Source organism: Haplochromis burtoni, unplaced genomic scaffold, assembly GCF_018398535.1.
Source record: "Haplochromis burtoni strain Fernald_Lab_line unplaced genomic scaffold, NCSU_Asbu1 Contig_133, whole genome shotgun sequence".
Lineage (NCBI taxonomy): Eukaryota > Metazoa > Chordata > Actinopteri > Cichliformes > Cichlidae > Haplochromis > Haplochromis burtoni.
Window position 1 is genome coordinate 13,320 of NW_024582494.1, and position 14,088 is coordinate 27,407.

Below are 14,088 nucleotides of genomic sequence, written 5' to 3' on the forward strand. Positions count from 1 at the left end.
GCAGGAATAAGTAGTAGGATTTAAGAGTGTAATAACGGACTGAAACAGAAGATGGCAGCACTGCATGTACAAGGATGCCAGCTGCCGTTAAACCCCGAAGAAGAAAAAGTAGCTCTGACCCAGAATTCATAGCGCAGCCCAGCGCAGTTTCCAACAATGGCGGCAGCTGGTTAGTTTTAATGTTACTCTTATTATTCTTTCTGGGTCACAAAATAAACGTTTAACATATTTTCAGGCGAGAATGTAGCTGTGTAAACCTCAAATATCTGCTCAGTTTATCAAGACACCACATATTTTCAAAAGCACTCCGACGTTTTCAGAGATGTCTGTTACCCACTAGCTCGATAGCTAGCCGGGGGCTAGGTCACTAGCGCCGTGAGAACACCGGACTCCCGGCAAATCGTCTTCAAACCCACCGCCGACTTTTGCTACTCAGGTTAAACATGATATAGAAGTCACTTTGATAACTTAAAAATGTTATCGTTTGGCTTTTTTCAGTATTTTATTTGTTCCTGAGTAAATCGGTTTGGCTGAGATTAAAGTTATAGTTTTTACACAGCTGAATAAACGTCAAGCAGACAGCTGATTATCAGAAGTGTGAGATGCTCGAGAATATAGTGCGGTGAGTTTATTAAACTCCACCGAAACAATCTACAAATTTCATTAAAATTTAATAAACTATCATCTTCTCTTTATTTTTAGTTAGCACATACCTGAAACACTTAAAGCTGTAAGCTAAGAGCAGATGCATGCTGGTGCAATAAGCTGCAGGTTTTACGTCCAATGGATGCATGATCTGATTAGTTGACTAATCGCAAAAATAATCGGTGACTAGTCGACTATCAAAATAATTGTTTGTGGCAGCCCTAATGAATATAAACAAAAATCTAAAAAAATAAATAAATAAATTAAAAAAAAAAGGGGGTGGGGGGGGGGCTCACCACATCGACAGGCTGCACGTCTGGGAGCTCAGGTCTGAGCACTGCAACATCTCTGTCTGGTTGATCTTGAGAAAGGTTCTCATTCCCTTTTGAAGTTTTATTCTTCGACTCAGACGAATCTGACCGAGCAGCTTTTGGCTCCGATTTGGCTTTGTTTTGACCAACGCTGTTATCCTTTGCTGCTGGTGGCCGTTCTTCTGCTCCCCGCTGGTTTTCTGAATCTGGCTCAACAGACGGATTCTGGTCTGCCTCAGGAACTTCCTTGGCCCGCTCAGCGTCCGGCTCATCCTCAGCAGTTCCTAGAGTCTCGACCCTCTGCCTGTTGGGTCTCCTCTGATGCAAGTCATTCCTGTTTAATCTGGCGTCATCAGCTCTGTACCTTAGGGCATGTTGCTGTTGAGGTGCATCCCCTCCTGCAAAATGATTGCGGTCCTCAATCCTGAGGCGAGGTTGAGCTTGCGGTTGTTCCAGCTCTGGTGGTGGTGGATCCCTTCGAGGGCGGCGTAGAGGTGCCATGATGCCATGCTGGAAGGCTGCTTGCACACTTCCATACATGAACACCTGTAGAAGAGTCAAACATATATTTATTTATACAAAGCAAAGACATACAATGTATTGCTTTATTAATGCAAATAATGCTGTGTATACAACGCAAGCTCCATAATGTGAATTAATGTGAAAAAGGGGACAATTTGTACCACAACGGCGATCACGATAGTGAGCAGGACTGGGATCTGCAGGGTAACTGGTAGATCTTTGAGGAGCGCTCGAAGAAATTCACTGATTCCCTGTCCGAAGTGCTTCAGTGGCTCTGTGATGAAGGTCGTAATGGTAACTGAGATTGCCTAAAAAGGGAAGGATGTCTAGGTCATAACAAAGTCCAAGCGCATACCAAGGAACACAGTTTGGCATGGTAAAAATATATAGCAGTTAGAACAAGGTAGACTGGTTGCTGGGTAAAATCGGTGTAAAGAAGGTGCTGTACCAAAATCCTCCTGGTGACAACTTTGGTTTTTGCCACAGTGGCTGTTTTTTTTCACGTTCTGTCTGCAACAACTTGCCAAATAATAGCCGAGCAGTTGCACAACTTGAAAAAGTGTGACACAAACTGGACATGGAAGCAAAAGTTGTGCTTCAGTGCTGCAGCCAAGAAGTTTCAAAATGCAATTTCAAAATTTGTACTTTTTACTTCACAACTGGAGGTTGTCGTATGGTCGTGGGCAGTGTGTGACTGGCAACTTGCTCGCTCACTTCTACGCTGTCAACATATTTGTCACATGTCCAAAATGGCAGCCAAATTAAAACCATGTGTTTAGTGGTGATGTGTCTGCAAAACCTCAATAACCCTTAACAGACATTCCAAAGAGTGGCCTACCTTGGTTGGAGGTACCAACAGGATGGGATTAACCATGAGAACTTCATAGTATCTCTTACAAGGGTCATCTTGAAGAGTCCAGGTGCTTCTAAACCACTCTGCAGGATACCAAATACAGGTCCAAGCTTAGGCAGACGTTATGAGCCAAATACGCTTAATATATGCAAAACAGCAATGCTGGAGTCTAAAACTGTTAAAGCAGCTGAGACTTCAGAGTTTGCACAATGACTCCACAAGGACTTAAATTCCTCTCCATCTCATGGCTGTGCAGTGAAACGTATTTCAAAATGATATTTAATACGCTCTAAAAAGGAATGTTTTTCTCAGCCAGTTAATATTTTAGATGCAAGAGGTTTTCACAGAATGCCGTGACTGTTCGTGCTTGGTGATTGCATACCTTTCAAACTGTCACTCCAGTCAATTTTCTTCACCCCAGTGCATTTTGCATTAAAGCCTTCCATCTTCACTATATTATTTTGATGCTCAGCAAAGGCAATCTGAACAAAATATACATATTTATTAAAAACATTGTATTTTACAATCAAAGCACTGAAATACAGCTAAACTGAAACCACTGAAAGCTGCAGGAGCTCCTATTTACCTTGTACAGGTAGAACCAGTTCCAGATAATACTAACGAAGAAGCAGACGGCAAACAGTCGTCGGAACTGCACAAACCAGGAGATCGTTGTCCACAGTTCGGTGCTGATAATGGCTACTATAATCAGGATAAATGACCCGATCTGGAGGAGAGAGCAGAGTACAGTTTGAGTGGTTACAGAAAATAGAAACCATTAAAGCACAGTAGAAGCATTAAGAAGAGTCAGAATAGAAGGAAGCCAGAGGTAAAAGCTACTAAAAACTTACTTTTAATACTGTGTCCAACTCCACCCCAAAGGTGTCTTCAAATCGCCACTTCCAGGCCTCATAATCATGCGGTTTAAGGTCCACGAGTATCTGACTGATGGCGTTGTCCAGAGCGCCTGTTCTCCATCTGTCTTCACCCTCCAGAAGTGTCTGGATCTCTGTCATGGCTTGTTTGGACAGTTTGACTTTGGCATCAAAGAAGACATCTGTGGAGTCACTGGGCTGGGGAGAAATTAGAGCAAGTGTCTTAAAATTGCAATATTTATGACACTTGGCCAATTATTGAACCAGAGAAAAATTATGGCACAATATGTTCAACTAAAATCTCATAATTCACCATAAAACATGAGATGACCACCTACCACACCCACTCTTTGTATTTCCTTCAACAGTCTGCTCAGAAATCGCTTGAACACTGGACTGCATGTTGGCTGTTGTGAGATGAGCTTGATCGTCTTCTTTTGATCTTCATTCTGAATGAAGGAAGGTGGTGTAACGATATGAAGGATATCTTCTTGGCACACTTCGCCATAATTTAAACATCTCAGCCTACCCGAGTCTTGTTGCTGACCCACTGATGGCTGTTCTAGAAGTAGTAACAAAACTCAAATCATGTATAATTGGTTTCTTGTACATTCAGTGATGATCTCGAGCCAGTAGAGCACCTTTGGGATGTGGTGGAACTGAAATGTTTCCAGAACCTTGTTGAACATAAGACAGCTCTGAATGCAAAAGAGGCTCCAACACAGGACTAACAAGGTGTACCTAAGAAAACATGCACAGCGAGTGCACATGTGTACATAAAATGTGATTGAATGCGATAGGCTAACTATGTGATGACACCATAGTAACAGCCTGACTTTTACTATGGTAATGTCCTGATACTCTTGATGGTCCAGTATCTGTAAGTCTGACTCTAGTTAATAGAAAGTGAGAGGCTTAGAGTGCGGCTAGTCCTATTCCTGATCCTCAGATCATACTTTACTTTCTTTTTAGAGGCTACATTTCAAAAGTCCCTCAGAAAAAAACTTTCCAGACTCCTTAAACCTTCCACACAATTCTGTTTAAAAAGGTACATGAAATTGTTTTCTAAGCTTGAACACAGAGCTTGACTCAGGAACGTGTCAACAATTGTGCTAACAATGAGAAGAAAGTAATAAGCCTGGAGCCTAAATACTGTTAGACAAATTGGAAATTGTTTTTCAGTTCTACACCTTCAATTAACTCATTCAATTTGAATGGGGGAAAACTTATATTTTGAAAATATGAATATGCATTGTGCCTGATTTATTATTCAAAACACCAACCTGTTTCTGTAGGTCCTCCACTTGCTCTTTGCAGGACGTCAGCTCGGTCTGGCTAGAGTCCTGATTGTACTCTCTTCTTTTAGTGCCCACGTTGTCATAGCTTGCTGGCTGCGATGCAAATACACACTCTTAATGTCAGAGCTGGACAACACAACGTCTTCACAGTGATCAGAACCGTGTCAAATGTAGCTGGGTCAGAGTAAACAATCTCCCAACCTCAGTAGGCTTCCTCATCGTTTTGGTGCTAGCATCGTAGTTGAGCATATCGTAAGGGTCGAGCCACTCGTTGTCCTCCTGCTGGCCCACGGCAGTGAGCGACAGGCTCCACACCAAAGCAATAAAGAACATCCTGGCCGGGAGAAGACAGGCTCCTAACCAGAGTTAGATCCTTGACAGTGAAAGCAAGCACAGGTGTGCACAACTTTAGCTAGCAACGTTAGCTAAGTTTAAAGCTAATTTTTAAAGCAACTTTAGACTCACTGAATAAAACGTGACGTTTAAGGTAATATGACAGGTTGAGGCGTGGGTCACATATTAAAACTAAACCGTCTATACTGAACAAAACAACATAACAGACCTTTCCGCAAAAGGAACCGCTTTACTGTACAACCGCGTGACGCAATTTAAGTTTGAAGGCTCATGGGTAATGTAGTTTTGGGAAGAAAAAAAAAACAGTCCATTTTGGTAAAGCCGTAGTATTGATATTAAAAATCAGCTCAACCACACATGCAACTTCATAAGTAAACATACAGGAGCATTTTTTACAATTACACAAACTGAAATACAGATAAAGTATCAGGTACTAGAAATCCTAATAAGTGCTTGAGCAGATTTGCTTTCTTACACTTGCATTGATGCACACAATTTGGTAATAGAAATTTTAAAAATGTAGTATTTATTTAGGTCACAGCAGTGTTAGTGTTTCTCCAGCATCCAGCATGACCGAGGACACTGAGCAGATGTTTCTGTGCAGGTCAGACTTCAGGAAGTACTCGCGCCTTTTTGAAATAGAAAAGACGTCATTCATCAGGTTGAGTTCGCTTCCTGCTTGGCCTGTGCAGTCTAAGACAGATGTTTTTGCACTTTTATAGCTGTGGCTGCATTAGACAAAGGATGAAAAGGTTTTTTTGTAAAATGCTTGAACAACCAATCTGAACAAAAACTTTATTGCAAAGATTGGAATTTACACGAGAAACATTTATCAATAAACTTTTACTGCATTTTACAGTTAAGCTGTTCAGTGAATCCTCTTCCTTCCAGGGGGTTCAAGGCAAATCAGCTACATCTTCACAGAGACGTATACATAAAACCTGGATGTCATATCTCCCAGACATGTCTGAGGTCTCCAGGGCTTTAAGAAATCCAGCAAAGGTTCCAAAACAGAGACTCATGTTTATTTTGTCTGTGATACAGGAGCCAAAACTGAACCATCGTAGTTCACCAAGCTCCACAAATGCTCAGTTATAACACGAGTCCAGGGAGTTGAATAATAATAACGACAAGCAGAAACTCAAATGCATTTTCATTTTCGCCCTTTACCACTCTTCACCCCTCCTTTGCCAGCCTTAGCCTGTCGTCCCTTTCCGTGCTTTCCTTTGCCTCCTTTAGCGCGTTGTTCTTTTCTCTGCATTCCCCGCAAATCTTTCTTCATGCGCCCGTCCACCACCTTGAAGACTCCTTTGACACCAGGAGGCCGTCTCACCTTCTTCCCAGCGCCCTTTTTGCTCACAACGTATGTTACTTCTCTCTTTTCTTTCCCCAAGCCGGCTTTCTTGTATATACTGAAAGAAACACAAACAGTATTGAAATTTTCTCCTGGGTAAAACAGCCAGTTAGTTTTGTCTTCGCAGTAGGGGTGGGTTTTTATAATCGATTTATAGATTAAAATCAATTCGGGCTTGGATAACGTAAAATCGATTCATTAAAATCCTGAATCGATTTTTTAATATAAATTTATTTTGCCCGAAATGCCAGAATCTCAGGTGAAATCTCACAAACTTTCAACAACCACCAAACAGCTAAGACAGTAAATGAGAGCAGGTACACGGATTCTGCACAAAGACTTAAACACACAGCGCGACCCGCGGATCAGAATCAGTTAGATGTCGCCTTTCTCACAGTCGGGGCTGAAAGCCGACAGCTCGCTGATTCTGATCTGTGGGCGGGTCTGCGCTTTGTGTTCACGCCCTTTTTGCACTGATCATAAAGCTGTTAGTTTTATCTCTCTCCAAACAATATTGACCGAACCAGCAGCAAAAGAAGATCCAAACTACGCTTCACATAAACATCGTCATGAATTCACTCTGACTTTTACTGTTTTGCTTCCACCACTATGCGCAGCTCGCTCTCTCTCTCCCTCTCTGTACTTCAATAACAGTTTCCCGTCTAAAAATCTGTTTTCTTCATTATTCGCTTGCTTGTTATGCACAAGTCTACCGTTGTTTACAGCGCTGTCGGTCGACTTTTTTTGTCGACTTTTTTTGTTTTATATACTTCCAAAAAGAAAACCTAATTTCTGCCGTTCAATACTGAACAAATTTAAACTTTTTAAAATTATGCAAAATGCAAAACGCTCAGCTGTGTCTCTAATAAAACCACTGAAACTTCAGAGGTAAGTTCATATATTGATTAATGGTTTTCTTTGGTTTTTATGTACTGCAGAATATTTTTTATAAAATCCAGAACAGGAAAATCACCTTCATGTTTTTCTGTGTTTTATCTTCAGCTACTTTGACACAAAGGCATCTGCTGTGATGCTCACACCTTTGATAAAGTCTTGCGTGTGTCAGCTTCCTTTTTATAGACACAAAAATATGTAAATGTAATGATCTGAATTATAATATTTCTGACTGTCAAAATTTCCCAGATTCAAATCGAATCGATTCGGGACCTTGTGAATCGGAATTGAATCGATTCTAGAAATCAGTGACGATACCCAGCCCTACTTCGCAGCCCCACAGATGTGACAACATACCTCTTCAGCTGAGCCATCTTCTCCCTCTCAGAGATGTCCACTGTGTTGACAACCGCTTCTGCTTTCTTCTTGGCCTGCTCCATTTTTTTCAACGTCTTGAAAAGAAACAGCGGAATTAATACATTCGGAAATACACCGATTACTTCGAAAAGCTCCTCGGGCTACAAGTGTTTTACCCTTCTCTTCTTCCTGGCCTTGGCCTCAGCAACTCGTTTGATTGGCCGAGCATTGATCTCCTTCCATTTTTGTTTGTATTCCTCCACCATCTCCTTGGTGACCGGCACCGGCCTCTTCCGGTGTTTCCGTTCATCATCGAGGAACCACTCCGGTACTTCCCACGGCTCGTCAGAGGTGGCGAACCTGAAATGGCATACACAAGGTGTTATTCGCGATCTTCACTTATTCCAGCAGGTTTAAGCCTTATTTGTCGAAAACAAATGTTAACCCGAATATACGCATTGTTAGATGCAATCAGCAATCTGAAAGGCAGATTCTTTTCCATTAGTACCTATTGGGATTGACTCAGCAAAGTTTTAGGTGATAGTACCTGGTACCACTGCTCGACTGGGGTTCCAAGCAATCCGAGCAGGTACTAAAATGTGACGCCGTCAGAGTGCGTGCCACCGATTAGCTGGTCAGTGGCGTCACTCGATGAGTCGCAAGAGCGTCTCCTTCCAAAAAATCAAAACTGCCCTTTTTGAAACCCGAAATGGCTACAAACCCCCCCCCCAAAAAAAAAACAACGCCATGGTCCCAGAGTCTGCCGAAAAGCCACAGATGGAGCACCAGGTATTAGGGCTGTGCCATTTGACCAAAATCTACATATAACAATTTCTCATCCCGACAACGATATAAATCACAAAACGGTGCATTTTCTGTAAATTCTGTGAAACTCGGGCAACTCGACCTGTGTGAAGTGTGGGCATCGTGCACCTGGAGTCGAGTGTTTTAACCGATACACCTTGTGTCTACATTTTTTTAGCCACAAGTTGTAACGGCCGCCATTTTCTTCTTGAGTATTTATTACATGGTGTGCTGCAGGGAAAAGCCTGTTCTAACGTTTGAGCCTAAGGTTTATTTTGACCACCTGACGGCTCTTTTCTTCTCATCCATAAACCCTCTCCACACTCCTTCACGTGATTCTTGCGTAGGTGGTAGAAGAGAAAAAACAAGATACTGCCGTATACGGGGTTTTTGTGACACCACGAAACAAACGATAGCGCGTAACATGAAGCGACAGATATTTTCCTGTCGACATCCGACATATTTCATCATATAGAACAGCCCTCCCAGGTGCATCAACACTTTGACATCCACCTTTGTTATAGCGTTCGTGTTGTATACTAATAAGGTCACAGAACGCTCAGCAGCATTAATAATAATAATAATAATACATTTTATTTGAAAGCGCCTTTCAAAACACTCAAGGTCACTGTACATAGTAGAATAAAAGCAACATAAAAGCAAGAAGTTTACAGAATCATAAAAGCATAAGACACAAACAAATAAAATAGCAGAGTGGAGAGGTTATGTGGGATAAGCTATTTTGTACAAGTGGGTTTTGAGTTTGGACTTAAAGAGAGAGAAGGAAGAGATGTTTCTTAAATCAGGAGGTCGGGAATTCCAGAGTCGTGGAGCAGAGCGGCTGAAAGCCCTGCTCCCCATGGTGGCAAGACGGGGGGAAGGGGCGGAGAGTGAAAGGGAAGAAGAAGATCTGAGACAACGAGATGGGGCGATGATCTTGACCAGGTCAGAGAGATATGGAGGAGAGAGATGATGAATAGCCTTAAATGTGTACAAGAGTATTTTGAAATTGATGCGATATTTGACCGGGAGCCAATGAAGCTGCTGCAGGACAGGAGTGATGTGGTGGACAGAGGGGGTCCTGGAGATGATACGGGCAGCAGAGTTCATCGCTATGATGACAACCACGGACATTTGCTAGTTCTGGATTGTAATGGAAAAAGATCCAAAGCACACACACCTGTGGAAGGAGCTGTCCACCAGGTCCCTTGCCCTCTTCTTAGATGTAGCGATCTGAGTGCCGAGTGCCAGGCCTTCTGGACTCAGGATTCTAGCTTTCTTACCTAAAGAAACAGTCAGTCATCCAGAGTTACACACACACAGGCTAAAAACAGAATATAAGCTCTAAAGCAAGAGATAGGACATATAGACATATCAAATATTGCTGAGATGCAATGGTGCATGTTATTTAACTTAAGAGCACTTTTATTGGAAACCATGCGGGTTATTCAAAAGAGTTTTCAACCCAGCTGTGGCAGCAGCAGTGCAATACTTCAGGTTACAAAAGAGTTGAGAGGTGCAACACCAAAATGGATGGGTGCCAGCACGCAGCACCGTGCAACAGGGGGCGCTCACCAAGCATGAAAACTGACTGACTCTTCCTGAAGATGGCAGACTAAAGGTTCACCACTGAGTGCAAAGATGCACTGAGGAAGAGTTTCAGCACTCGAAAACTGACAAGCAAACAATTTAGAAGATCGGAGAATTATGTGCTGCCTGGCAAAAACATAGTTTCTTTGTAGGGCATAAGATGAGCTCTGTCAATTGTTCTGGAGCCCAAATGTGCATAAATAAAGAAATGTCTATATGCGACATTTAGATGATGACGAGAAGTGTTTGGGGATGCTGACGACCTCACTGTCATACTCACTGGTATTTTCGACAGGAACAACCTGGAAGTCGCCGTCATCATCGACCTCTCCTGATACTCCACCAGCCCCCTGGGCCTGCTTCATTCTGGTAATCTCCCTAAAAGGAAACCGGTGAACATGTTACGACCGTGGCTCAGGGGGTTGGGAATCGCATCTGTAACCGGAAGGTCGCCGGTTCGATCCCTGGGCTCTCTGTCCTGGTCGTTGTGTCCTTGGGCAAGACACTTTACCCTACTTGCCTACTGGTGTTGGCCAGAGGGGCTGATGGTGCGATATGGCAGCCTCGCTTCTGTCAGTCGCTGTGGCTACAACTGTAGTTTGCCTCCACCAGTGTGTGAATGTGAGAGTGAATGAATAGTGGTATTGTAAAGCGCTTTGGGTGCCTTGAAAAGCACTATATAAATCCAATCCATTATTATTTATTATTATTACCTGTATATTAGCATTAATGTTAAGAACAGTTTTAAGAAATTGGAAATATTGCAGATTTCTTTTCAGTTACACAATCAAACTAAGCTTATTAATTATGTAACACACTGGACTAAAGAGAGCCACACTTAATGTGCTTTTACGTTTCATCATCGCTGCTGTCATCCGAGTCACTGTCACTCTCCTCTGCAGCTTCCAGTGATGGTCCTGCCTTTTCCTCCCCTGGCAGAGCAGTTTCTTGTTGCTCCTCCTCCTTTATGTCTTCCTCAGCTTTCCTCTTTTTGCCTTTTCCTAGAAGTAAAAATACATACAAGGATAGCTACTAGCCCCTCACAAACACAATTTCATTTAAAGCTGTGAAAAATAACATGTATGTGAACGTGTGAGTGTGAAGACATGAACACGAGGAGGAGAAACACTTCACACCTGACTGTTTAGTCCGGAGCCACTCGGTCTGTTTGAGCTCGCTCTCTGCGTCTCCTTCGAGGCCGATCTCAGAGAAGATGCCCTACGGGTACAACATCAGCACATTTACACACAAAGCACGGTGAAAGATCAGAAATCAAGTAGGAAGCAGGTGCCACATCACACAGCGAACAGGTGCAGCAGAAGAATACCTGAGCTTTAGATGTTGTGTTACGAGTCAAACACATACCTTGCTGAACCACAGGTCGGCCTGACGCTCCATCTTCTCATCTTTTCCCTCTAGCTCCACCACCAAGCCACCATCCTGCTCTTCATCCTCCTCCTCCTCCTCTTGGTTGGTAAACTTTACTCTGAAAACCACAGAAATGAATCGTGAACTTTGAGCTCTTCTAGAAAGGTTGGGCTTTCTTTCTGGTAAAATAAATAAATAAACAGACTTGAGCTTCCAGGGAAAAACAGTAAGCATCAAACTTGTGGAATGACAATAACAATTCTAGTAAATCAGTCTAGTTTGAGACCAACTCTGCTAAAAATAAATTTGTACTCACTGAACATGTATACTAGGGGTGGGTTTTAATAATCGAGTCATTGATTAAAATCGATTCTGGCTTGGATAACGTGATATCGATTCATTAAAATCCTGAACCGATTTTTTTATATAAATGTATTTTGCCCAAAATTCCAGAATCTCAGGTGAAACGTCACAAATTTTTGACAACCACCAAACATTTAAAACAGTAAATGAGAGCAGGAACACGGCTTCTGCACAAAGACGGAAACACAAAGCGCGGAGCCGCCAAAACATCAGAATCAGTGAGATGTCGTCTTTCTCACCGACGACACGGTCGGGGCTGAAAGCCGACAGCTCGCTGATTCTGATGTTTTGGCGGATCTGCGCTTTGTGTTTACGTCCTTTTTGCGCCGATTCTAAAGCTGTTAGTTTGATCTCTCTCCAAACAATATTGACTGAACCAGCAGCAAAAGAAGATCCAAACTAAGCTTCACATAAAGATCGTCATGGATTCACTCTGACTGTTTTGCTTCCACCACAATAAAAATCACACTTCACGCACAGCTCTCTCTCGCTCTTTCTCAGTGTACTTCAAGAACAGTTTCCCGTCTATCCCCGAAATCTGTTTTCTGCATTATTCGTTTGCTTGTTACGCACAAGTCTACCGTTGTTCACAGGCTGTCGGCCGATGTATTTTTTCCTTTTACTTACTTCCGAAAAGAAAACCTAATTTCTGCCGTTCAACAGGCTTCTGAACAAATGTAAACGTTTTAAAATTATACAAAATGCAAAACGCCGTGTCTGTAATAAAACCGCTGTAACTTCAGAGGTGATGTTCATATGTTGATTAATGGTTTTCTTTCGTTTCTGATGTACTGCAGAATATTTTTATAAAATCCAGGCCAGGAAAATCACCTTCATGTTTTTCTGTTTTATCTTCAGCTACTTTGACACAAAGGCCTCTGCTGTGATGCTCACACCTTTGATAAAGTCTGGAAAGCGTCAGCTTCCTTTAGATACAAAAATATGTAAATGTACTGATCTGAATTATAATATTTCTGACTGTCAAAATTTCCCAGATTGAAATCGAATCGAATCGTGGATCGAATCGATTCAGGACCTTGTGAATCGGAATAGAATCGATTCTAGAAATCAGTGACGATACCCAGCCCTAATGTATACATGCTATTCAGTGCTTAACACCTTTCTAAAGAGAACTCCTACAGAGCCAGGCACCACATCACCAGTACCTCAGAGTGCTTTTGCTCTGAATGGCCTCTTACTTCTTTTTTGGCGCTTTCTTTTCCAGCTCCTTTTGTCGCCGTTCCACCTCTTCCAGATCCTCGTCATCCAAATCAGATGCCAGTGACATTTTATCTGCATCATCGCCATCTTCATCGGAGAGGTGAAAATCATTGTCTTCATCTACCAGAGTGTCCGCTGCCTTCATGTCCCCCTTTGATATGTCAACAAGCACCTGAGGGACCGAGAAATTAACATGAAGCCGCTTCTCAGTGATAAAGCTTGTGGGACTTGAACTCTGTGGGAATCAGCGGTATTCTGATCTTGAGTTTGGTGCTTTTGGGAAGCAGCGTGTGACGTTTACCTTTTTCTTCTTGATGGAGACGAGAGAGAACAAGGACGAGTCCTCAGTGGAGGCGATGGACACACCCGGTAGATCCATCTTCAGCTCCACTCTCTCTCTCTGCTTCCGCTGCTCCTTCAGCAGTTTCCTCTTCTTCCTGCCAAATCAGCAAGAGACAGTTTCTTGGTTTGCCCCTACAACTGCATCCGTGGCAAAAGCTAAGAGAGGTGAAACTAAAAGTAAAGTGTTGCTTCTCTTTAAGGCAAGATGCACCTATCAAGACAAAGTAGGAAAGATGAGGAATTAATGTCACCGAAAACACAAAAAACTAAAGCGGTTCATACCGTTTGAGCTCAGCCACCTCCTCAGCTTTCAGCTCTGCCAGCTTTTTCACCATTTCTTCCTCCTCGTTGTCCTCACCCTCCTCCTCTTCATCCTCCTTTCCTGCTTCTTCCTCTGAATTGCTCCCTTCTTCATCCGAGCTTAAGCTAAAAACAATGTAGAGATGATTTATGTGTGACACACTTTAACAAAGATTTAATATTTAAATTGCTTTTTCTTTTCTTTTTTTAAACCTGATCTCCTGGTCGAGCTGCTTAGCCTCGTCTTTCAGTTTCTTAGCTAAGTATCTCCTCAGCTTGGACCTCCAGTTCAGCAGCAGGCTGCAAACGTGAGAAAAGACATGCAAACACGGCCCGTGTTAACAACACTTCATGCTACAACACGTTCGCACACCATCTGATGTATGTGATGTGCAAGCACAGTAAAGTAGCAGCAGCTTACTAAGGCACAAACGTGGCGAGTGAGAGATGGAAAAGCTCACCGGAGTTCTTTGCGGCCCAGGACTTTGATGTCACGACAACACTCCTTTATTTCATTGCTGGTTGCTGAGTGAAACTCCAGATCAGGATTGTTGAAGGTGATCTGAATGAGACAGAGCAAGAAAAGCACGAGTTTTCTTGTTAGTTCTTATTCTTAACAGGACTGTCTCAAAGCCCC

At 42.6% G+C, this 14,088-nt stretch overlaps 2 protein-coding genes across 4 annotated transcripts in view; both read right to left on the minus strand.

Moving 5' to 3' along the window:
- The window catches only part of LOC102300216 (chloride channel CLIC-like protein 1), a 16,543-nt gene extending 11,033 nt beyond the window's left edge, over window positions 1-5,510 (minus strand). Inside the window, exons 1-10 of one of the 3 annotated variants that reach the window (XM_005931013.3) lie at window positions 4,970-5,510; window positions 4,706-4,877; window positions 4,490-4,597; window positions 3,545-3,655; window positions 3,183-3,404; window positions 2,918-3,058; window positions 2,714-2,813; window positions 2,317-2,414; window positions 1,640-1,786; window positions 942-1,502 (exon numbers count right to left, since the gene is read on the minus strand). In XM_005931013.3, coding sequence (XP_005931075.1) covers window positions 942-1,502; window positions 1,640-1,786; window positions 2,317-2,414; window positions 2,714-2,813; window positions 2,918-3,058; window positions 3,183-3,404; window positions 3,545-3,655; window positions 4,490-4,597; window positions 4,706-4,837 — 1,620 coding nt within the window. In that variant the 5' untranslated portion in view covers window positions 4,838-4,877; window positions 4,970-5,510. Of the gene's footprint in view, window positions 1-941; window positions 1,503-1,639; window positions 1,787-2,316; window positions 2,415-2,713; window positions 2,814-2,917; window positions 3,059-3,182; window positions 3,405-3,544; window positions 3,656-4,489; window positions 4,598-4,705 lie in introns of all 3 variants that reach the window. The other 2 variants (XM_005931014.2, XM_042224242.1) reach the window with 2 other exon arrangements.
- Window positions 5,511-5,639: 129 nt separating this feature from the next.
- Window positions 5,640-14,088, minus strand: part of ftsj3 (FtsJ RNA 2'-O-methyltransferase 3) — an 11,079-nt gene continuing 2,630 nt past the window's right edge. The window contains exons 9-21 of the mRNA XM_005931012.3: window positions 13,913-14,013; window positions 13,665-13,751; window positions 13,434-13,577; window positions 13,111-13,246; window positions 12,788-12,981; window positions 11,223-11,343; window positions 10,994-11,075; window positions 10,711-10,858; window positions 10,138-10,235; window positions 9,448-9,550; window positions 7,640-7,823; window positions 7,464-7,558; window positions 5,640-6,270 (exon numbers count right to left, since the gene is read on the minus strand). Of these exons, the coding sequence (XP_005931074.1) occupies window positions 6,012-6,270; window positions 7,464-7,558; window positions 7,640-7,823; window positions 9,448-9,550; window positions 10,138-10,235; window positions 10,711-10,858; window positions 10,994-11,075; window positions 11,223-11,343; window positions 12,788-12,981; window positions 13,111-13,246; window positions 13,434-13,577; window positions 13,665-13,751; window positions 13,913-14,013 (1,752 nt within the window). The 3' untranslated portion in view covers window positions 5,640-6,011. The remainder of the gene's footprint in view (window positions 6,271-7,463; window positions 7,559-7,639; window positions 7,824-9,447; window positions 9,551-10,137; window positions 10,236-10,710; window positions 10,859-10,993; window positions 11,076-11,222; window positions 11,344-12,787; window positions 12,982-13,110; window positions 13,247-13,433; window positions 13,578-13,664; window positions 13,752-13,912; window positions 14,014-14,088) is intronic.